Below are 23,909 nucleotides of genomic sequence, written 5' to 3' on the forward strand. Positions count from 1 at the left end.
TAATACCTTTGCAACCACTACATTAATGGTAAGTATTTCCTACAGAAAATACTCAAAAAATCTGAACTAACCCTTTAAGGAACCATGAGGGTCCCTGGATCCAAATGTTAGAGCCACTTGGTGTAGCAGAGTGTTTCCAGTGAGCCAACATGCACAATATCAGCACCCGACTTTGACCAGAATGGAACAGAGCCTTCATTAGTATCATTGGTAACACCTGTGAATGTCTTCACAATATGGCAGCTGTGCATATAGCCTATTCCAAGTGCTTATCAGGGTGGGGGCGTCCCCAGTTCAAATATGATTATTTTGGGGGGTTGCGGCCTGAAAAGGTTGAGAACCACCTAAGCAGGATATACTAAGGATTTAAAGGATATAATTCCTTTAACAGGTCTGTTCATGAAAGTCCTTGCGGTCTTGTTTCCAATGAGGGCCTGTGAGCAATTAGGGTTTAAGAGTCTTGCTCAGGGACAAATTTCATTTCATCGACACATTTGCTGGCCTGGCCTGGAATCGTACCTGGGGCAGCCAGGGCCTAACCACTCAGCTATGGCCGCTCCAACTCACTGCTGCTACTAGTACTAGTCTAGGCTAGTAACAGCAGTGCTAACTTTATTATTATTTGACATGTGATTGGATTGGGTTTTTTTTGTCACACAGAACTGCCCTCTCCGGAAAGTCATGCAGCACCATCCAGTGAGCTGCCATGGTCAGCTATTTCAGGTTTGTGAAGCCATAGATGTAACACTTGCAGTAAGATAGCAGTGAGTTGGTGACAATGGTGAGATGAGTGTCATTTAGAGTCTAAATCACTGGGCGATTGTCACTGTGACAGTCTAAATTTTAGACTGCCACAGTGACATGTATCACCTCACCAACTCAACTCACTGCTGCTACTAGTCTAGGCTAGTAACAGCAGTGAGATGGCTGTGTTGGAGGTGATGAGTTGATGTGACTTTTTTTTTTTTTTTGTCACACAGATCAGCCGCCATCTTCAGAGGATTCTTCAGCATCAGCAGCCAGTGAGCAGCTATGGATAGATATTTCAGGTTTGTAAATCCACTGCTGTATTATGTTAGCAGTGAGTGAGATAATGGGTGTCATTTAGACTGCCACGTGACATTTATCACTGCTGCTACTAGTCTAGGCTAGTAACATTAGTGAGGTTAGCGATTATAGTGTCATGTGGCTTGATGGCTACCTTTTAGTAGATTATTTGGTGGTGATGGGATTGGGTTTTTTTTTGTCACACAGATGAACCGCCCTCTCCAGAAAATCATGCAGTAGCAGCAGCCAGTGAACCGCTGCATACAGATATTTCAGGTTTGTGACTCCGCTGTATTATGCTTGCAGTGAGCGAGTTGGTGAGATAAGTGGCACTTGGATTGCCTAAGTGACACATCACCTCACCAACTCCCTACTAGTAGTAAAAATTAACTTTGGATCATTAGGCTGTGTAGGGTGTGAACTAAATGTCTATTTTCTGTCACACAGATGATGAGCCAGAAGAGAGTCAGCGCCAGCGGGCATCGCAGCAAGGGACAAGAAGGGATCTATGGACTTCAGAAAGTGGCCCTAAACGGGTGCATCTCAAACAATACCCCCTCAGCAAGTTTGGAGGTCAGCAAAGAGGTTTCAACGAGAGTTGGTTTTAAGAGATTACATGGCTGGAGTACTCTGTAGCAAATGACTCTGCATTCTGTTTTCCATGTCGTGTGTTTGGAAGGCAGAGATATCGTGTTGATAAAGATTCGCTCAGTAGCTCTGGGTGTTGTAATTGGAAGAGGGCTAAGCAATCATTCAAGAGCCATGAGACCACTAACCTCCATGTGGCCTCCATGACTTGCTGGCAGAGTTTTAAAAGCACAAGAATACAGGGGGATGTATTTGAGCAGCTGAATACCGCTAGTGCAGCAGAGATAGCAGAAAGGTGCCAGTACCTTCGTCGCATTGTGGCAGCAACCACCTTTTTGTCAAAACAGGGCATCCTATTCAGAGGTCATAATGAGCAAGAGTCTAGCAATAATCCAGGAAACTTCCTTGAAGCGATTAAGTTCCTTAAGCAATTTGACCCATTCCTACACAACTATACTTCCCCGTCCAATGTCAGCTACATGTCTCCTGGCTCCAAGAACGACATGATAGCCAGCGTTTCACAGGAAATCTTGGAAAACATCTCAAAGGAAGTTAACCTGTCAAAAATGTACTCTGTGATGGCAGACGAAGCCAGAGCCGGACACACAGAGCAGCTTGCTGTCTGTGTGCGTTATGTTGCACAAGAGGGTGTGAGAGAGTCATTTCTTGGCTACAAGAGCCTACAAGGTTAATGCAGAGACCATTGTAGCTGGTATAGAGAAGACTCTACAGGCACACAACTTGGAGGGCCTAATGTGTGTTGCACAAGCTTAATATGATGGTGCAGCTATCATGAGCGGCGCAACAGGGGGTGTACAAGCCCGCTTTAGAGAGCGACACCCTGAAGCGATATATGTCCACTGCTATGCACATGAGCTCAACCTTGTGCTGTGCTACACATGCAAAGCCATATCTGAAGCTACCACATTCTTTGATCTACTAGAGTCCATGTACACATTTTTCAGTTACTCCCTTGTGACCCACAACAAGTTCATTGAAGTTCAGAAGCAACTTGGATTAAAGCCATCTGAACTCGTGCAGCTCTCCACAACAAGATGGGCATGCCAGGTGAAGTCTGTCAATGCTGTCCTGAAAAACCTTCCTGCCATTTTAACGTCTCTCAACACCATTAATACAACCTTGGCCCATGGGATCCGGTCCAAGCTCTGCAAGCATAAGATGATCTACATGCTGGTGATGTTTTCCGAACTCCTTGGTGTAACTGAAGGGCTACACCTGTACCTGCAGGGGGAAAGTTTGGACTTAGGCAAAGCATTCGAGTACAAGACAGCAGTCATTCAGACATTGACAGGGCTCCGCACAGACTCTGCTGGTGAAGATCTATACAAGAGGACCATAGCCTTATGTCAGGCAAATGACATCCCCCTCCGTGATGATTCCAGGCAGCAGAAACCAAAAAGATTTGCTCGTTTTGTGGTAGAGTCAGCCTGTGGGTCAGCCTCCAATCCGACCACCTCAGAGGATTTCAGACAAAAGCTGTTTATCCGTGCCTGGACAGAATGTTAGGTGAGCTCAGTCATCGATTCTCTGATGTGGGAGACGCACTTATGTCAGGTATTCAAGCCTGCAACATAGTCATGTGATCAAGACGGATCTGTCCGATATTTCATATTCCATCCTGATTGGCTAAGGTTGGCTTCCAAAGTTTGCAGGATTGGTCCATTTTGAACAAAATGTCTCAAATCATGAACACAGCGATTTCCGTGAACACTTGCACGCACATTCCCACTAGACTGAGGAAAAAATGCCACCCTTTTCACATTGGCCAATTATAGCGCCACCAGGTGGCCACAATAACCTACCTGACCTGGCGGAGACCTGTGTTCCGAGGAGCACTTTTTCTAGTTTTTGTATGTATTACTTTGAGTTTGTCCAGATGTATTTATTTTGATATGTATTACTTGAGTTTGATGTCCAGATGTATTTTTTGTGTTACTTTGAGTTTGACAAATGTCTTCCAAAACACTTTTCTGAAACTTATGTCCCTATATCAGTGGTGCTCAATTGTTTTGATGTCAAGAACCCCCAAAATATGTATTTGGCCACAAACCCCCCATCTCAAAATACTTTGTTCCAGGGACCCCCAGAAGTAAAGCCACAAGCTCATAGCATGACAATCTATGAGCTTGTTGTATATATCTATTTTTGAAAAATCGTGACAATATTTGTATGTATAGCTAAAATGACAGATGCTTTCCCTGTTTTAATGGGTTAATGTGAATTCTCATCTGACCGTCAAACTTGTTCATTTACAACAGTGTCCATCTTTTAACACAGGTTGTGGGTGGTGTTTAAGGAGCATGTTCTGTGCAATAGCTGACTAAGCCTCTAGAAGTATGCACTATTTCTGGAACTTTTACATTTATATGGTTATTGGAGAAAACTGAGAAGCCAGGAGTGGAGAATTGGTGAGCAGATGTAACAGAATTGTAATAGTTTATCTTCAGAAGCCTGGTTTTATATATTTCAGTGAGTTAGTTGTTTCCATGCATTTCAGGAGTTTGGCTGTAAATGACCAACCAAAGGTTTTTGATACTTGCTATACAGTTATAGTTGTTCATCATCTATTGATTGCCGTTTATCTGCCTTTGTGATGCCTTGTTTTGACACTGCTTTTTGTGCGTGTGGTTTAAAAGGGTCGCTAGGTGGCAGTGTTTCCCCATTTGTTCTGTATATTCAGTCAATACATAATCACATTGTGGGAATCTCGTGAGAGTTCTAAAAACCAAGATGGCGACAGCCGGTGCAAAACTTACTTTTGTCAGAGATATTTTAAATTCTGGTTCATGTTTTAACACTCCTTGGAAGGCGGAATGAGGTTTGTAAGCTGAATATTCATAGAGTACCAGGAGAGTGTTTATTCAAGTTAAAAATATCGTTTTTTGTTGCTTTTAATGTAACCACTTTAATGCCTTGCATAATTAATGCAACAGTCTTAAGGCATAGCTTTTGTTTACAAAGGTAACGGTTATGTTCATGCCTACTGTTGTTTAAACCAGCATCTGTTTGAAACTCCACTGTCTCATCATTACCATATACTCGCAAGGCCGAGGGGCAGTTACAGGCTCCCCCAAAATAATTAAATAACATAACCCTAACCTAACCCTAAAACCGAAATAAAGTAACAAAAAAAGAAAATAAAGGACCCGAATCCGGCCCAAAAAGGACCCGAATCTGGCCCAAAACCGCAAAAAAAAATAAGCGTGCACGCGACACATGCACACGTGCGAAGCCCCCAACCTAGTAGAGACCTAGCGACGCGCCTGATAGCCACCATCACTCAGCTATTGAGAATGCTCATTTGCTAGTTGCATAGGCTGCTTTGTCTCAAGTTCAATCTATTCTGTTTCTACGTCTTATTGTGCTATTGCTCCATATCGCTTTTTGCCTATCATGCCATGGCCCCGTTTATCGCTGCTTGCAGCTATATATATATATATATATTTTTTTTTTTGATCTGACGTTCCTAATGACAGAAGCCTCGCCATAATGTTCCAAATGGTCTGCCTTAGTGTTTACAAGTGGACTTGGGAGGATATCACGGGTGAAATCTTGTCTTGCGTGACTTCCGGAGTCAAACACAAACACTGTGGATAGTTTTCAGTCAATATGAACGTCAGATAACAAAATAAAAACAACAAAAAAAACGTTCGCTCTGGTTTTAGGAGCACTTTTTCTAGTTTGTATTTTCGAATGCTAAAAGCAGATGAGATATTGACTCCCAACAAACGCTATTGTGCAGGGGCATTTAGATTTATCATAAAATATTTTCAATATTGCATTTTTTTATTTTCTTAAATGTTTGTGTTACTGTAAATTATGCAATACTTACTGCCATAACTTCGAAAATACAATGATAATGCCTAGATTTAGCATTGATTGCTAGAACAATGGTTCCCAAACTGGGGGAACCCCAAATTAGTTTGGGGGTCCCCAGATGATTAGCTTAATGTGCAGCATTATTTTTTCACTCCACAGTAAACAAACCAACATACAGTATAAGTGTATACAGGGTGTCTGCACATTTTTTAAAGTTACAATTACAGGACTTTTTTCAGCGAGGCTCACAACTCCTCAAAGTGCGAGGCGTTGTGAGCTTGTAGATCTGCTATTTTCAAAATATGTATCTATGGAACCAGAGTCAAACTAAACGTAATGCCTCAACTCCTACAATACCAAGTGCTTTTCAGGGTGAAGGTCCCCAGTTCAAATATGATTATTTTGGGGGGTTACGTTCTGAAAGGTTTGGGAACCCTTGATAGAGACATACACACTTTGTCCATCAACGGTCAAGTGACAGGGGTTTGTACAGTCATGTTTCTTCCAGCTCAGGAATGTTGCTAAACTCAAGTCCTTCTTAATCATTTGCATTTATGCCTTCATTTCATCACACTTCTTAGTTAGGCCTGTCACAATTAATACACAATCGCTTAATCACAATTATTTGTGATTATCTTCATAATAGTTTCCATGTTGGAAAATATTCATCCATTTTCAAATATAAAAAAAGCTGAAATAGCAGATCTACAAGCTTACAACGCATCACTTCGTAAGCTATTCGTATTCAAACCAAAGCTACAAACATCTGCATTATTTCAAGTGGCGTGCTCATTACCGACAAGCAAGCAGTAGCGAACTGTTTTAACAGCTTTTTTACCACCATTGCAACCCGGTTGGTAAGCAAACTTCCTCAGCATTCAGGTTTGTACGGCTCTGACCACATCCATGCTCACTATGTTAAACTAGGGGCTAAAAAAGACTCCTTTTCATTCAAACCAGTAAATGCTGATGATGTGCAGAAAAAACTACTCGCCCTCCAGCCAAACAAGGCCACCGGCCTTGACAATATCCCCACCAGATTCCTCAGAGACGCAGCTACTGCTATTGCCCCCATAGTAGCCCAAATCACAAACCTATCCATCAGCCAGTGTCACGTCCCACAGGATTTCAAGTTGGCAAGAGTAATCCCTCTGCATAAAAAAGAAAGCAAATTAGAACCTGGCAACTATAGGCCTGTTTCCATCCTTTGTTCCATCTCAAAGGTTGTAGAGCGATTAATTCAAGAACAAATCAACAGCTACCTCAGCGAGCATAAACTGTTGTTTGAATTCCAATCGGGCTTCAGAACCTGCCATTCCACTGACACATGCCTACTGTATCTGACCGACTACATCAAACGTGAGGTAGACGCGGGCAAATACTGCGGCATGGTTATGTTGGACCTCCAAAAAGCATTCGACACTGTAAACCACTCAATTTTACTTGATAAGCTGAGGGCGATTGGTTTTGACTGCACATCACTAAACTGGATGAGATCTTACCTGGAGGGAAGAGAACAAGTGGTTGACATCAACGGAACCATGTCCTCATCCCTCCCGGTGAGCTGTGGGGTTCCTCAGGGCAGCATTCTAGGGCCGTTACTGTTTCTTCTATACATTAACGACATGAGTGCTGCCTGTAACTGCAAATTGTTCCTGTTCGCTGATGACTCTGCACTCCTGATCTCGGGAGAGGACAAGTTGCAAGTTGAGGAGGCGCTCAGCTCCGAACTCTCAAAAATCCGTACTTGGCTTACCGATAACAAACTGTCACTACACCTTGGGAAAACTGAATCCATTCTCTTTGGGACCAAACATTCCCTCAGACAGATGGATGTAAATGATTTCAAGGTCAAAGTCGATGACCCAATTATCTCTAGCAAAGAAGAGATTACCTATTTGGGTTGTGTTCTTGACAAATACCTGACAGGTGAAAGCATGGCTACAAAGGTGGTCAAAAGAGTAAACCAGAGAACCAAATTTATGGGCGGAGTTTCCTCTTTTGTCAACCCTCAGGCCCTCAGGACCCTCTCTGGGGCCCTGATTCAACCACTTTTTGACTATGCTTGCACCTCCTGGTACTCCAACACCTCAGTGTCACTGAAGACTAAGCTTCAAACCTCCCAAAACAAACTGATTCGGCTACTCCTCGGATTGGGGCCCATGACCCACCTTTCTCCCACCCATTTTGCCAGCCTAGGCTGGCTCAGGGTGGAAGACAGGGTTAAACAACTAAAAATGGGACTGGCCTTCAAAATTGTAAATGCAAATTTGCCCGATATGCCCCCTATTCCCGCATATCTGAGTAAATACCTCCAAAAGGTTAGCGACACCCACAGTCACAATACCAGAGGGAGCGTTAACAACAATTTGGTACCACCCACCCATAAATCAAACATGGGCAAATTCTCCTTCTACAGCACTGCCACCAAGGATTGGAATAGTCTAACTCCATCCCTCAAAAAATGCAGTTCGCTGGGCTCATTTAAAAGAGCCTTAAAAAAATCACCTTTCAGGAGGCCAAAGGAGGAGGTAGTACCATTTTCCCGTTAGACAGCAGACCCTCCCCCACCCCTGTTCTTGTACATATTTTTTTTCCCCCTCTTTTTTATTTTTTCGTTGTACATAGTGTTATTTTTTTGCTGTTTATTTTGTAATGATATTTGAACTGTGGTGCCACTATATATTAGCCTGGTAAACCCTCCCTCCAGAAATCTCATTTGTATTTTATTTCAGGAGTGAGTCTGGCCTGCAGACCTATATGGGCAATTTGGCTGTGGGCTGGAGCTGGGCGGGAGTACTGTAGCTTTGATGTCCAAGTGGCCCTTTGATGTCCAATTAAGCCACTTTAGGCTGCAGTGATTATCACCAGGAGTAATTGGTTTGTCTTTGATGTTAATGAGCAGCTTGTATGAAAGGTGTATTGATTAATGACGTGTGAACCACCTGATTGGCCTACCCCTGCTGTCAATCACAAAACAATGAGCGAGGACGCTGATTGGCTCGGTTATTTGGTAATGCACTAGAAACACCCATACAAGCCTTCATGCCAGACTCACTCCTGGAATCAAATGGAAATGAGATTTCCGGAGGGAGGGTTTACCAGGCTAACTATATATGCCTATGAATTGAATACCAAGGCCCTCATTGGAAACAAGTCCGCAAGGACTTTTATGAACGGACCTGTTAGACAAAGTATTTTAAATGTAACTGTGCTGTTTTACATTTTTTGCCTAATAAAAATATTCAATCAATCAATAGCGTGTGTGTATATATATATATATATATATATATATATATACATATACATACATACACTGTTACAAGTAAAAGTGTGGTATTCAAAATGTACTCGAGTAAAAGTACAAAAGTATTGGCATCAAAACATATTTAAAGTACCAAAAGTAAAAGTACTCATTATGCAGAATGTTCTGTTTCACAAGTGTTTAAATGTATAAAACGTATACAAATCTTTTGAAAATAGCAGATCTACAAGCTCACAACACGTTGATGTGACAAGTTGTGAGCTTGTAGATCTGCTATTTTCAAATGGCCTGAAGTGGTTAATGTATGTTTTGCAATAATAATCCAAATCTACAAAGTGACAAGAAACTAAAGTTTTCAAATAATTGTAGTGAAGTAGAAGTAAAATAGGCTATGTGTCTCTGAGATGTAGTGGAGTAGCAGTCAAAGTATTGAAAATTGGAAATACTCCAGTAAAGTAAAAGCTCCTAAAAATGTTACTCAAGTACAGTACTTGAGTACATGTACCTACTTACTTTACACCACACCACTGACTAGGCCTGCATAGCCTGTGTCAGCATCACAAACACAGCTCAATACAACATTATATATTTACTTCACATCACACAAAAATGCTTCATCCTGACTATAGTTGTAGCTTTTCACCGAGTAAAGTAAAAGTGAAATTACACGCAATTTCACCAATTCCTTAATGCTAAAGCAGTTAATTAAGCTAAGCTAACACACCTGCAGAAAACTCACCTGTTTGGTGTGATGGAGATAATTAATTCACTTATGTCTCCACAGTCATGTCACACGTGTCTTATAGCAGCTTTTTTCACCACCCTGGTAAACACTGATAACTCTATCTATGTGGAGTAACGTTACATTATGAGTTGTTTAGCATTAGCAGAGCTTGTAACAAACAGTCTGTCATGTTTGTGTAAGAGGGGGAGGGGCGTGATAATTGGAGGACTCAAATAGCCACACCCCTCCCTGCTTCCCTAGTCTGTGGTTCTCAACCTGCGGGTCAGGACCCCCAGGGGGGGACCCTCCACTTGATTTTGGGGGGTCCCCAGATGACAGTGAAGTGACAATGTAAGGACTTTTAAGACCTTTTTAATACCTTAAGAAAAAAAGAAAAAGGCCATTAGGCTACTGCATCAAAAGTAATCAACAAAGTACACTATAAAAACTGGTCAAACATTGGCCAAATTGTCAAATAAAAGAAAGAGGCAAACATTTAGAAAATAGTCGATATATAGAAATATAGTCAAGCTCACAACGCCTCGCTTTGCTTGTAGATCTGCTATTTTCACAACATTTATCTGTGGAACCTAAAATGTAATGCCTCAACTCCTACATTCCAAGTGCTTGTCAGGGTGGGGGGTCCCCTGTTCAAATATGATTATTCTGGGGGGTCCGCAGTTCAAATATGATTATTTTGGGGGGTCCCTAGTTCAAATATGATTCTTTTGGGGGGTCCCTAGTTCAAATATGATTCTTTTGGGGGGTCCGCAGTTCAAATAATTATGATCATTTTGGGGGGTCCCTATAGTTCAAATATGATTATTTTGGGGGGTCCCTAGTTCAAATATGATTATTTTGGGGTCCCTATAGTTCAAATATGATTATTTTGGGGGGTCCCTAGTTCAAATATGATTATTGTGGGGGGACCCCAGTTCAAATAATTATGATTATTTTGGGGGGTCGCAGCCTGAAAAGGTTGAGAACCACTGTCCTAGAGAGTGTGGCACATTAACTACAGGGTTTCTCAAAGTAGGTGCCCCGTTGCACCCTAGGGTGCCGTGACGCAAGTCCAGGGCCAGGGGTGCCGCAGAATACTTTGATAATATTTGGAATTCATCAATATATAACTTTAGTTTAACCACTTCACCTCACTGCGCTCTTTTTCCATCTACTGTACACCAAATCTCTTTCCCCAAAATAGCCGATCTACAAGCTCACAATGGAGCTTGTAGATCGGACATGTTTGGCTAATGTTCCCCCCAGAATAGGCATGCTGGGATTCAAGTGGTTAAACGACGAGTATAAAGTCATTTTCAACTATTTGAAAATGACATCTTGCTTCAATAGCAGTGGTGGAAAAAGTACACATTTTTAGTAAAAGTAAAAGTATCGATACTGCAATGTAGAAATACTCTGTTACAAGTAAAAGTTCGGAATTCAAAATGTACTTACAAGTAAGTGCTTAAAGTAAAAGACAAAAGTACTGGTATCAAAATGTACTTATAGTACCACAAGTAAAAGTAGTCATTATGCATTATGTTTCTAAATGTATAAAATGTATAAATATCATTTGAAAATGCGACGCATTGTGAGCTTGTAGATCAGCTATTTTCAAATGAACAAAATGTAAATAGGGCTGAAGTCTTTAATGCATGTTTTGTAATAATAATCTAAATCTACAAAGTAACTAGAAACTAAAGTTTTCAAATAATTGTAGTGGAGTAAAAGGACAATATTTCCCTCCGATATGTCGTGGAGTAGAAGTAAAATTACAGAAATGTGTAAATACTCCAAGTAAAAATATCTCAACATTGTATTTAAGTCAAACATTTGAGTATTTTTTTCCACCACTGACAAACTCCCTGTGCATTCCCGTGATGTTTTCAGTTCCAACAGCAGATGGCGGCAGATAACCAGTTGTATTATTACATGAAGACGTAAGAATGGTTATGTTTTTGACATTGCTCACAATATAAGATTTATTTTAATGATATTGTTCAACAAATATGTGGCCTAATAAATTGGGGTAAAAAAAATAAACTCAACTAATGCAAGAATTGTTAGGCTATATAGTTTTGTTATTTTCATTTACTATAACCAAACGTTTCAGTCTAACAATACACCCTCTGGACTATAATCCATTTAAGTTCTATTTTTCTATTTATGGGCTTTCTGTTCTCACCTTAACCCATAAGTGTATGGCACTCTTTCTTAGGGCCATGAGGCTCAATCCAAAGTTTCCGTTAGTCGGTATATACCAAACAATAGGCCCGATTCACTAAGCTGGTCGTAAATCTGCAGCAATCAATCAATACATAATTTGTAACCTTTAAAAGAGCTGTCTCTGTGCTATGGGATACACGGAAACCAGCCTGAAAAACCTTGAAGATACTGTTACAATACATAATATCAAGCAATTGAGTGGACACAATATATTCAAATGTTTTTGATAAAAAGGGGAGTTTAGAAATAGGTCTAAAATTACTTACAATCAGGGGTAAGGTTTTTTCAACCACTGTTGGACCAGGGCAGTCTTAACACTCGGTCGAAAAGAACCAGTGGACAGAGAACAATTCACAATAGCTAGGATATCTGGACAAATAGTATGGAGGATCTCTTTAAAATCTAGTGGGGATGGTGTCAAGCGGGCACCACCAGAGGTGGAGTTCATATGAGAGACTGTATCTACCAGGATTGCCATAGAAATCTGTTAAAACTGGGGGAATTTAGATACTAATAGATGGGATATAGAATATATGTCTGCGTTTCCATTTATACACATCTCAGGTGGTCTTTGTGTTGGGTGAGTGGGTTACTGGGGACAGTAGAACATCTCAGGTGGTCTTTGTGCTGGGTGAGTGGATTACTGGGGCGGACGGGTCATGTCATGTTATGTATAATATGCGTATAATTTTGTTAGTATGTGCAATGCAATGTGTTTATAGGGTTTAATGTATTATGTGTTGTAATGTGTAATGTGTTTGTTGTGACTAACTCTGTACATGGCGTAAACTATTCATTCATTCAAACTATTCATTCATCAATGTGTCACACCAGTGTGGTAGAGAGGGGTAGCTGTGGTGTTGACCCCCCTCTCTCCATTTTCATGTAGGTTTGGTGTTTGGTTTGCAGCGTCACAAATAAAAGTGTGGCCTTATAAATAGACCAATACTACTCCTTCCCATATGAAACCCAGTGGTGATTAAGAAAAGTGAAAAAACATTTTGATGTATGGTTCCTCATCTACAGGCCTAGAAAAACATTGTGATGTATTATGACACTGTACAATAGACCTAGCTACAGGCCTAGAACAACATTGCACCTGTTGAGCCACTATTTCATCACCCCTGCGGGCCAGATGTCATCAGTGGTAAACACACACACCTGCCTTTGCTCGCCCAGCTCATGTTTAATCTGTACCCACCTGGGTATAGTCTGTTGTTGCCAGACAATCAGAGATGTCTGCCTACCGATGCATCTGGACATTTCTGAATGCAAGGTAGTTACAAGAGCACCAGCGAGAACACAAAGCTCCGCCCACTGCTTTAGAAACCAATCATATCAACAACACAATATGAAAGACCTCCCAAAAGTCTTTGATTGGTTCTGCAATGCATGTATTTTCTAATAGGTTCCTCCCAGTTTTAGCAACGAAAGCTGAGAGATTACATCATTCTCTAGTTGAGTGAAGTGTTTAGAGACTGCTGGTAATTTTCCATGTGCTGGAGCTCATAAACAACCTGTTCCTCTAGGGGACACAAAGGATGACAAAGACTGTTTTTTGCCGAATCAAACAAAGTGGAAATTAGATTAATATTGAGAAATATTTCAGGTATTTAAGCTTCAAAATAGTAATAAAGAAATGTACAATACAAGGCAGGTGTCACGCACAAGGCACGTCTACTCTGCAAATAGGCAGACTAGTAGGCCTACTACCAGTATACTACTATTAGTTTTAACAAGTCACTATGCAGCCTTCACATCTAGTCCTGTTCAGCGCAATGGTCACTGAGTTATGGCCATTTGAAGCGTTAAACACTGCTGTAACACTGCTGTAGCCTCCCATATGTGTGCAATTTAGATTCTTTGGTGTAACCATTCTTACGCCAGACCGCTGAACATTGTTTGTGCCAAGTTCGGTGGGGATTGGAGCAACGGTGTGGCCCCGGAGGGCTCCTGGCAGCAGTAAACTGGGTTGTAGAGCGTGTGGCCCTCAGAGGCCCCTGGAAACAGTAAGCCTGGTTGTAAAATGTGGCCCCTGGTGTGACTACTGTCATCGCAGACCCCTTAACAGTGCTTGAGGCACCAGGGGCAATTGAGGGCCCCTTGTGTGACTTTTCTGGTGCCAGACCCCTGAACTGTGTAAGTGTCAAGTTTGGTGTGGATTTGAGCATTGATGCACCTGTGGCCCCAGCCTTGTTTCTCAAATACTTGAAATAATGTACTTTCTGACCCGCGGTGAGATCACACATAGTGCTTGAATGTCTGCATCAATGAGTAAACATATTGTTAATGTATGTTAAGCCCTGCCTCTACTTCTATCTCTGCCCAGATGGGTGTTGTAAGAGATTACGTAATGCCATAAGGTGGCACAGGGATTACGTAATGCCATAAAGTGGCACAGGGGATGGCACAGCACTGTGTATAAAACTTACCAACTGGACAATGGATTTAGATAAGGTAGGGGGGTGTTAGACAGAGGAGGACAGTCATGAGGGTTTCTCTAGATATACACCTGTTTTCACACTTGATATTATTCTCTTCATTCTCTCCTTTGTCTTCCTCATCTTCCTCTTCATGTGAGTTACAGGCACAGTTTAATCTCAACAGATTGTACAAGGCTGGAGATGTTCTTCTGGGTGGTTTAATTGTGACCCACGCCACCTCTGTGTTCCCTGAGCTGTCTTTTACCTCCAAGCAACAGGAGCCTTCTTGCTATCAGTAAGTATCACAACTAGCAAGCAAGAGAACACTGACCTTGTGTCGATAAATAGAACCAGGATTAGTTGATTTGTATATTTCTACAAATGTACATAATGGTCTCTGTCAGGTGGAAACCTTGTATGTTCAAAACTGTTAGTCTTGGATCCATCGTTGATATTAGTCACAAGCTCTTGTTAATACTTTTCTTTAGTTCAATATGTATATGAGCCACAGACACACTTAACCAGTTCACTTTCACTTGAATATTTTCTTTAAAAAAAAATCTAAACTAGTCGATCCAAAAGCTCACAAGGTGTTGTGGTGCAATGTCTTGTGAGCTTGTAGATCGGCTAGTTCGATACGTCTGTGTGACCATGTAGTAAGACAAAGTAAGGCATTGATTTATTAAACAAAAACATAAAACCTTTCAATATGGAGATACATGGTTTCTGACAGCAATGATATTCAACGTTACAGTGTAATTATGTGTGTTAGTTTTTACATCAAATTGTTCAGATGGGCCCAGACCATGGCTTTTGCCGTCAATGAGATCAACAGAAACCCCAGCCTGCTGCCCAATGTGACTCTGGGATACAGTATCTATGATACATGTGCCACGATTGGAGTTGCATTCCGTGCAGCGATGTCACTGATCAGTGGGAGAGAGGAGCAGTTTACACTGGATGAGAGCTGTGTCGGGTCTCCTCCAGTGATCGGAATTGTGGGTCCTTCTACCTCTAAAAGTTCTGTTGCCATCTCTAGAATGTTAGGTTTGTACAGAGTGCCCATGGTAAGTTTCCTACTTGAATCCCATTTTACCACGGTTTATTTTATATATGCTTAATGTTGCTTACTTGGCTATTTGCAAATATAAAATATGATAAATAATATATTTGGTCTTTTTGAAGTTTGAAAGACATGGAACATAATCGTTGATGTCAGGAAGAAACCTTGTGTCTCCATATTCAACTTTTAAATTGTATTTTCTTTTCTTTTCTTTTCTCTTTTTAAATGAATGCCCTTTTTCATAATACTACAGTGTTAGACCAAAGTAGCAAAAATAGCCGATCAACAAGGTTTAGTTTTAAGTCAAAATGGAAAGTAACAGTTTTGTACACACAAGGTTTTCAACCGACAGAGATGACAGAGATTACTGCCCGTCTTATGAAAAAGCCAATGTCCATGTATCTTAGTAAAATGTGTAGCCTAGTAATTCATTAGGGGTTAAAATGTGATGTTTTGTGTCGCTGTCCATGGTGCTGAAGAATACAAAGATGTATTCATTCTGCATAATTTGTGATCATAGGGTAGAGTAGAGTGTTTGTGTTAAAACAGCACATTGTGATCCACTTGCTTTCTGGAATGAGATTCCAAAGGGCAAAGGCAGTCACTGCTGGTTTGAAGCTAAATACAAATTATATTTCTCTCCTTTTCCTTTTTTGGCAAATGTTCCATCACAAAAAGATTTGCCGCCCCCTTAAGTAGACCCACTGTTGAACACCGCTGATCTAGTACATTACAGAACAGATGTTTCGTGCTTTGTTTTTTTTTTTCAGATAAGTTACTATGCTGCTTGCTCCTGTCTCAGTGACCTGACTGAGTTCCCATCCTTCTTTAGAACAATACCAAGTGTTGCCTTCCAGGTGAACGTGTACACAAAATAGACGTGTTTGTATCTAGTAGTTCATGTTCCACACACTATGTGAGCACTATGTGAATAATCTAACCTAAACACTTTTCCCTCCATTCTTTAACCAATCAGGTGCGAGCTATACTCCAGACTATGAGGTGGTTTGAGTGGACCTGGGTAGGACTGTTGTTTAGTGATGATGACGGAGGCCGTGATCCTGCCCTATTACTCCAGTCTGACCTGGACCAGTCTGGTCTGGGTTGTGTGGCTTATTCAGAGGCTCTGCCCTTAGACAATGACCTGGTTAAACTCCAGAGGATTGTCACTGTGATGAAGACGTCCACAGCTCGTGTGGTCATTGTATTTGCATATGGGAGATATATACATAATGTCATGGAGGAGGTGTGTGTGTTATGATACATGTACATTTAGGGATTCATAATTCAAAGGAATCTAAAATGAGAATCTATTGAAGGAAAGGCATCCTGTTTTTTTTCCTCCTTTTTTTTTAAACGAAGGTGGTAAAGCAGGATGTAACGGGTCTGCAATGGATCTTACCTGCCACTTCAGGTTGGGAGGGAGACCCATATCTCCAGGCTCCTCACTACCTGCCCTACCTGAGAGGCACCCTGGGTTTTGCCGTTCATCGTGGAGAGATACCGGGTCTCAAGGACTTTTTGTTAAAAATACATCCTGACAATGACCCTGACAACAACCATGAAGATAACATAGTGAGTATTTTGTTTAATTTGTTCACTCTTTCACTGCCAGGAATTCATTAATTAATTCATCGGTCTCCGGTCCCCTTGCCAGCGAAAACGGCGATTTTACTGTACCTTTGAAAAGTCATGCAATATTTTCTGTGACCTCCGTCCTCACGGAGATCGGCTCATTGCACGCACAGGGGTGTCATAGTATGGGGGGGGGGGGGGGGGGTGGCTTGTATTTTGAAAAACAGCAGAAAAACTACAGAAAGCCGAGAAAATTAGACTTTTATAAATCCTTTAACATGAAAGTTGCCTAGATCTTTTTTATTGTGATCACTTGATTTCTGGGTGTACTCTTCTTCAGTTGTGCTTGGATCATTTACATGCTGCGGAGCCAAACAAACTAAAAGTCGTCATAAGTCGTCCTTGGCAGTGAATGAGTTAAGCTGATATTTCTAAATTGCATCTGTTATTTTATTTATGCTTAGGTCTTCATTGTTGTTTCTTCAGGTGAGGCAGTTTTGGGAGCACACATTTCAGTGTAAATTTGCACCCCTTCCGTCAGAGTGGGTGGATGCTGGTGGAAGGGTTTGTACTGGACAAGAGGACCTAGGAACAGCAGAAACTACCCTGTTGGATATGTCTGACCTCAGGGGAGATTATAATATATACAAGGCTGTGTATGCTCTGGCCCATGCCCTCCATGACATGTTGCAATGTGTGCCAGGAAGAGGGCCTTTCACTGGGCACAGCTGTGCCAGTTTGCAGACAATACAGCCATGGCAGGTGAGATATTAATTCACAGTATACCTTTTTCTACTTGGATTCAAATGCAGAATAATTAGGAAAATATAAATATCACATTGGTGAAAAACAAGAGAAATTGACATATAGTAGCATCTTTCATGTATCATGACCAGCTCAGTGTTGTAGACATGCCCTCGTCCGTGGTCGAAGAGTTTGACTTCTGAAGGTGGCCTGTATAGTTAGTAATTATGTGTTCTTCTGAAGGTGGCCTGTGTAGGTGGTAATTATATGTTCTTCTGAAAGTGGCCTGTATAGGGGGCAAGAGGTAATATATTGAATGTTCGCCATTCTGCTTAGACTCACTGCACTCGCATGCTGCACAATCTGCCAAGCCCCACTTCTTCATAGATGATTTGAAGCAGCCGACCCCGGTATGGAGGCGCTCCAGCAGGGTCAATTCTGTCCGTCCTTTGCGGCATAACAGGTCCCAGATGTAGCATGGATTCGTGTGGGACCTGCTGTCTCAGACTTCTGCTTCCAAGATGCCTCCAGCCATGCGTTATTAAGGTCCTCATGGATAGAATGGAGCATCTCTTGTGCCACCTTATTGTAGGGATCCAATAAGGAGAGAGAACCCCACACATCTCTAATGTCAGCTTGTGTTCCAGTTCCAATTCTGTCTGCTAATTTATGTATTTATCCTGATTGGATGAAAACAAAAATCCCGACCTGAAAATGTACACTTTGACAGAAGAAAATCAATTACAGCACATGTAATGCCCCTTTTTCAAAATGGTAGATAAAATGTTATGCTCAGAAAGTCAATGCCCCCCCCCCCCCCCAAAAAAAAGACTGGTTTGTGGCTTTATTTTTTTTTTTGAAATCCCCATTGGGGAATCTTAGATCGCCTCATATAAGAAAAATAAACAAACCACCCCGGCGATTTTACTCATTATGGATTTGAAGCATCGACTGAAGGTGGAAATGTACACATTTACCCAAAGAGTAACACAATAAACGCTAGAAACGAGTCAAACGACCCAAAGACTACATTTCCCATGAACGCGGCCGCTGTAGGGACAGTGATTTTCAGACCCAGAAGTGTAGTTCTTAAGACTTTTAAGGCTAAATTAATAACATTTTCGCCAGAAACAGGCTGTATCAAATATGAATGAAAATCATAAACGATGCAGATGCAAAATAAAGCCACGAACCAGCGGAACAGCGCCCTCTGGCGGCAGTGACGTCAGACTTCGGTGCTCTACGTAACCATAGAATTATAGTGTATTTGCATACAGTAGATTTGTTTAAGTCTCTTGCTCTGCATGATTTTGCTCATCACCATTTCTAGATTCTCCATTACCTGGAAAAGGTCAACTTCACCACATCTGTTGGTGATCGTGTATCATTTGATGAGAATGGTGATGCTTTACCAATCTTTGATATAATGAACTGGGCGTGGCTTCCTGATGGAAGCACAAAGATTCACAATGTAGGTGTGGTCAGGAAGTCAGCCTCCGGAGATGAAGAATTCATCCTTGATGAAGACAGAATCTCCTGGAACTTTGAATCCAAAAAGGTCATTTCAGCTTTCTAAAATAACTCATGTTGAGCTCATCATGTGAATGTAATTGAGTTTAGACTGAAACTGATCATTGTTACTTTCCTCTGTAGCCTCCTCGGTCAGTGTGCAGTGAGAGCTGTTCCCCTGGAACCCGTGTGGCCAGAAGGAAAGGAGAACCTGTCTGCTGCTTTGACTGCATTGCTTGTTCTGAGGGAGAGATCAGCAATGAGACTGGTAGGTTTACATTACTAGTCAAAAAAAAAAACTAACCCCTTATTCTCCCCAAGTTAGTCGTCATTCCGAATCATTCCTCCCCACACACATTGTGTGTGTTGTCACTGCTGTTTTCTCCTACTGACTCACCTGCCAGTGAGGAGCCCCCGCCGGGAGGACATAGAGCCTTCGTCCTACTCCTCCCAACACTCCCTGCTGACAGGTGCTGCCCCAACCTGTAGGAGTATGTGCAGTGTATATCTCCCTCCCCGCCCGGCTTCTCTCTCCCGAACACGGGCCAATATGTGTTCGTATAGACAAATTAAATGCAGCCTGGATACTTGCCACGGTCACTACAGATCCACAGCCTGTGGCAAAAACACTGACAACTTAAATTTGGAAAAAGTAAAAGAAATCATCTTAAATAATTTTCAGATTGACAGAACAACCCACTTAGGAGAAACATGCATGACAACGGCCATGTGTAATGTGGTATAAACGGGTGTACATCACCTTTTTGGTCTAGTTCTCAGGGGAGCACTTAGAGATGTTGCTTGGTGCTCACCCTAACATTTTGCTGAATATTTAGCAAATTCATTGGTCTTCATGACCAAATAGAAGGCTGCAAGCATTTCAGTGCTGATTTAGAGCACATGCTGTAACATAGTAAAAAGCAACAGAGCCATATACAGCATGAATAATTGTTGTGCATTTAAAAGCAATTCATCTGTAAAGATAACTATTTGACGGCAGACTGCTTATTTTAATTGACGACAATCTATCAGACTGAAGAGGAGGTCGGAATTATGAACGGACCGTGTGTATGTAGGAGTACAGTTCTGAGCACAACGCTACATTGTGTCTCTTGTGCACATCTAGTAGTTGCTGGTGCAATACAAACTAAATACAGCAATGTTTCTTTAGGCAGCATGACATAATTACCACTCACTTAATGCTGCAGAGGTTCAAAGGGAACGCACCAAAGTTTATTCCATGTGCGATCTAGTTTACTTTCGACCAGTGTCATAATGGCTTGGTTTCAACTAAAATCAGATTTGCTCAAAAAATGGCGAATTTCAAAATAAGAGCCATTGTACACTGGTTTTATTTTTAAGTCTGCGTACAGGAAGTAGATTGAGTAAATTAGACATACGTGACACCAGAGCTAGTAACTGACACTATAAATAAAAGACACCCAAAGTTCTGCTTGTGGTGAGGCAGACTGTAAGGAGGAAATACTGAGGTCTTCAGGTGAAAAAAATTAATAGATTTATTTTACCGACAAAATGGGCCCCTCCTGCATACTTTGAAAGCCAATAGTCGTCAATCGGAATGGAATCCCAAAAAATCTGACAGATACATATTGATCACATGACTACAGAGATATGGTGTACCAATTTAGAAAAAAAAATGTTAGGAATACTAGCAAAAAGTGTTTTGCAAAAAGCTTTTCAGGTGGAAATGGGCGTGGCTTATTTTGGGAGTTGCGTAATGATCCAAGGAGATACCTACCGTTCCATATGTATTGGCCAAAACGTGAATGTGCCTATTATAGCGCCACCATGAGGCCGATTTGAAAAATGGCATTTCTCCCTTGGCCCAGTGGGAATGTTTGCGTGCAAAATTTCATAGAATAAACAGGTTACATTTTGGAAATCATTGTGCAAGTTCAGCTCGATCGGTCAACTCACTGAGGATATAAATGGATGTGGACGGACAAGACTGACAGACATACATAATGAAGGACAGAGGTTTTTACATTCATAGTAGGATAAAGAAGGATTATAGTAGCATACAACACAGATTATCTTTGGGACAATACGTATCTGTCTCTTTAAACTTTCTGTTTTTGTTAAGACTCTACAGAGTGCACCAGTTGTCCAGAGGACTTCTGGTCCAGTCCCCAGCGTGACCACTGTGTCCCTAAGAGCATGGAGTTCCTCTCCTACCACGAGGCCCTGGGTATCTCCTTGACAGCCGTCTCATTGCTAGGCACACTTAGCTGTTCCATTATCATAGGAATCTTCATCTATCATCGGGACACGCCCATGGTACGCGCCAACAACTCAGAACTCAGCTTCCAACTTTTGTTGTCACTCAAACTATGTTTCTCGTGCTCACTTCTGTTCATTGGTCGTCCCAGACTCTGGACTTGTCAGCTGAGGCATGCAATATTTGGGATCAGCTTTGTGCTGTGTGTCTCGTGTATCCTGGTAAAGACTATGGTGGTGTTGGCTGTGTTCAAGGCCTCCAAGCCTGGTGGTGCAGACATTATGAAGTTTTTCGGTGCTATGCAGCAGAGAGGAACAGTTCTGGCTCTTACTTCCATCCAGGCAATAATTTGCACAGCCTGGCTTGTGTCTGCCTCACCAACTCCTCATAAAAACACACAATATCAAAGTGATAAGATAGTCTATGAGTGTGATATGGGATCAACAGTGGGTTTTGCCGTGTTACTTGGTTATATTGGTTTACTGTCACTCCTCAGCTTCATCCTAGCATTCATGGCAAGGAATCTTCCAGACAACTTCAATGAAGCCAAGTTAATCACTTTCAGCATGTTGATCTTCTGTGCCGTGTGGATAGCCTTCATCCCAGCATATATCAGCTCTCCAGGGAAATATGCAGATGTAGTGGAGGTATTTGCTATTTTAGCATCTAGCTTTGGCCTTTTGATGGCGCTGTTTGGACCAAAGTGTTATATAATCCTTTTGAAACCCGAGAGAAACACTAAGAAGTCCATCATGGGTCGCAGTGCTACCAAGACGTAGAAACAGAAATTCAATGATAATTTATTCTGTGTATTTTACAATAAGTTTATATGGATATCATTTTTTGTTTGGATCACTTTGTTAGGAATTGAATCAGTTTTCTACCAGATTAAACTTAATCCAGACAGAGATGCAAACATATATTATACATGAATAAATTTCATTATCCTCCCTGGTGATTTTAGACCTACGTATATAGAAAATAAAAAAAATACTACAGTTATGTAAGATGTAAATTATGAATATGTTTAAATAGGCAAATGTACCCTTTAGCTATTATTGTCTAACAACATTAAAACGACTTGAGAACAACTCTGTACGAAGGTTTCATAACACTACCAACCAATGTGCACATACTGTACCGGCCATTCATATAGATTTTTGTAAAGCATGTCTTCAACTGCTGCGCCCAACTTTGGCGCCCACCAGCTTAGTAGAGGACTTCACATCGGGGTGGGAAAGGCCGTGGATGGTGTCAAAAATCGACACCACGTCTTCCAACTGCAGCGCAGTGGCGGCCGTCCGGTAGTAGTCCATGGGCCCAGGTCAGAATTTTCACTAATCAGGGACACTCAAGGTGGCAAATTCTAGTATATATATCCCTAGATAATATTTCAACATGATAGCCCTTCCCAAGTAGTAGCTTAGTCCTAGTTATCAGCCTTCAATGACACCAACCATAGATCCAAAGAATGAAAAAAACGCCTAACCTTTTGTGAATAGAACATGTCATACAGAGGGAAAAAAACATTATTCAATCCCTCTTTCATTCACTTATTTAACTACATGAACCCTAGCATGCCTATTTTGGGGCAAACATTCAGCAAATGGCATGTCTACAATCTCACGTTGTGATACGATGTGAACCGCATTTTCACTAATCAGGGTCACTCAAGTGCAACGTTTGCAAATTCTAGTTTTGTATTTTGAATAGGTCTATATCCCTAGATGATAATTTGATCATGATAGCCTTTCCCAAGTGGTAGCTTAGTCACAGTTATCAGTCTTCAAAGACACCAACCATATATTCAAATAATGAAGAAAGCGTGCCACTTTTTTTGAACAGAACATGTGATACAGAGGGGGGGGAAAAAAATGTCTCTCTTTCATTCACTTTAATAATAATACAACAAAAATATAATAATAGTAGCTTGAATTTATATAGCGCCTTTCAAAAACAATGAACAACCAACAGACAAACTAACAAACAAAACAAAACAACAAAACAACTATATGCCATAAGCCTGAGAAAATAGGTGTCTTTTCAAGACACACAGCCTTAAGAGTCCAGTGTTGCATGAGCATGGAGCAGGAGCATGACCAATCCCTATTGGGAGAGAGTTCCACAGGGTGGGGGCTGCCACACTGAAGGCTCTGTCCCCGACAGATTCTTCAGAACAAGGTTCAGAACATGGTTCGCTTGTTTGCCTTGGGGACAGAGAGGAGGTCCAAGTCTGTGGACCACAGGGTCCGTGACAGAGTCGGTTTATGGAGTAGGCTTGAGAGGTACTTTAATCAATGATCATCATCATCATCATCATCATCATAATTGTCATACCAATATCAATTCTTCAGCATTCGTCATCGTCATCATTATCATCATCATAATCAATCAGTTCCACTTCATCTTCCTCCTCTTCCTTCTGATTGCTGCAGGTTTGTAGCTTGCACATTTCTGTGCACTTTAATTTGTTGGCAAGGCAGGAACAGTTTGGAAGCTTGCAGGTCCGTACACACTTGCAGGCCATAAGTTCCAGGACAGCCATTGGTGCTGAGGCTGGTGGTAAATGCTAAATGGTGCATTTATATAGCGTTTTTTTCCAAAGCGCTTTACATAGATTGTACATTACATTCACCCATTCACACACACATTCACAGACCGATGGC

The 23,909-nt window shown here is 41.4% G+C and overlaps 2 protein-coding genes across 2 annotated transcripts in view; one reads left to right on the plus strand and one right to left on the minus strand.

Moving 5' to 3' along the window:
* The window catches only part of LOC308089679 (uncharacterized protein), a 496,849-nt gene that overhangs the window by 227,832 nt on the left and 245,108 nt on the right, over nucleotides 1-23,909 (minus strand). The gene's annotated exons all lie outside the window — the stretch shown is intronic.
* LOC308082252 (extracellular calcium-sensing receptor-like) lies at nucleotides 924-22,022 on the plus strand (the record flags this gene model as incomplete). The annotated part of the gene is made up of 11 exons (XM_080423936.1): nucleotides 924-938; nucleotides 1,495-1,644; nucleotides 12,255-12,321; nucleotides 13,750-13,829; nucleotides 14,278-14,408; nucleotides 15,153-15,180; nucleotides 16,153-16,380; nucleotides 16,539-16,751; nucleotides 18,826-19,053; nucleotides 19,149-19,272; nucleotides 21,109-22,022. The coding sequence occupies 11 exons, from the start codon at nucleotides 924-926 to the stop codon at nucleotides 22,020-22,022; spliced, it is 2,178 nt and encodes a 725-aa protein (XP_080280062.1).

Source organism: Gymnoscopelus braueri, assembly GCF_963280865.1.
Source record: "Gymnoscopelus braueri genome assembly, chromosome: 1".
Taxonomy (NCBI): Eukaryota; Metazoa; Chordata; class Actinopteri; order Myctophiformes; family Myctophidae; genus Gymnoscopelus; species Gymnoscopelus braueri.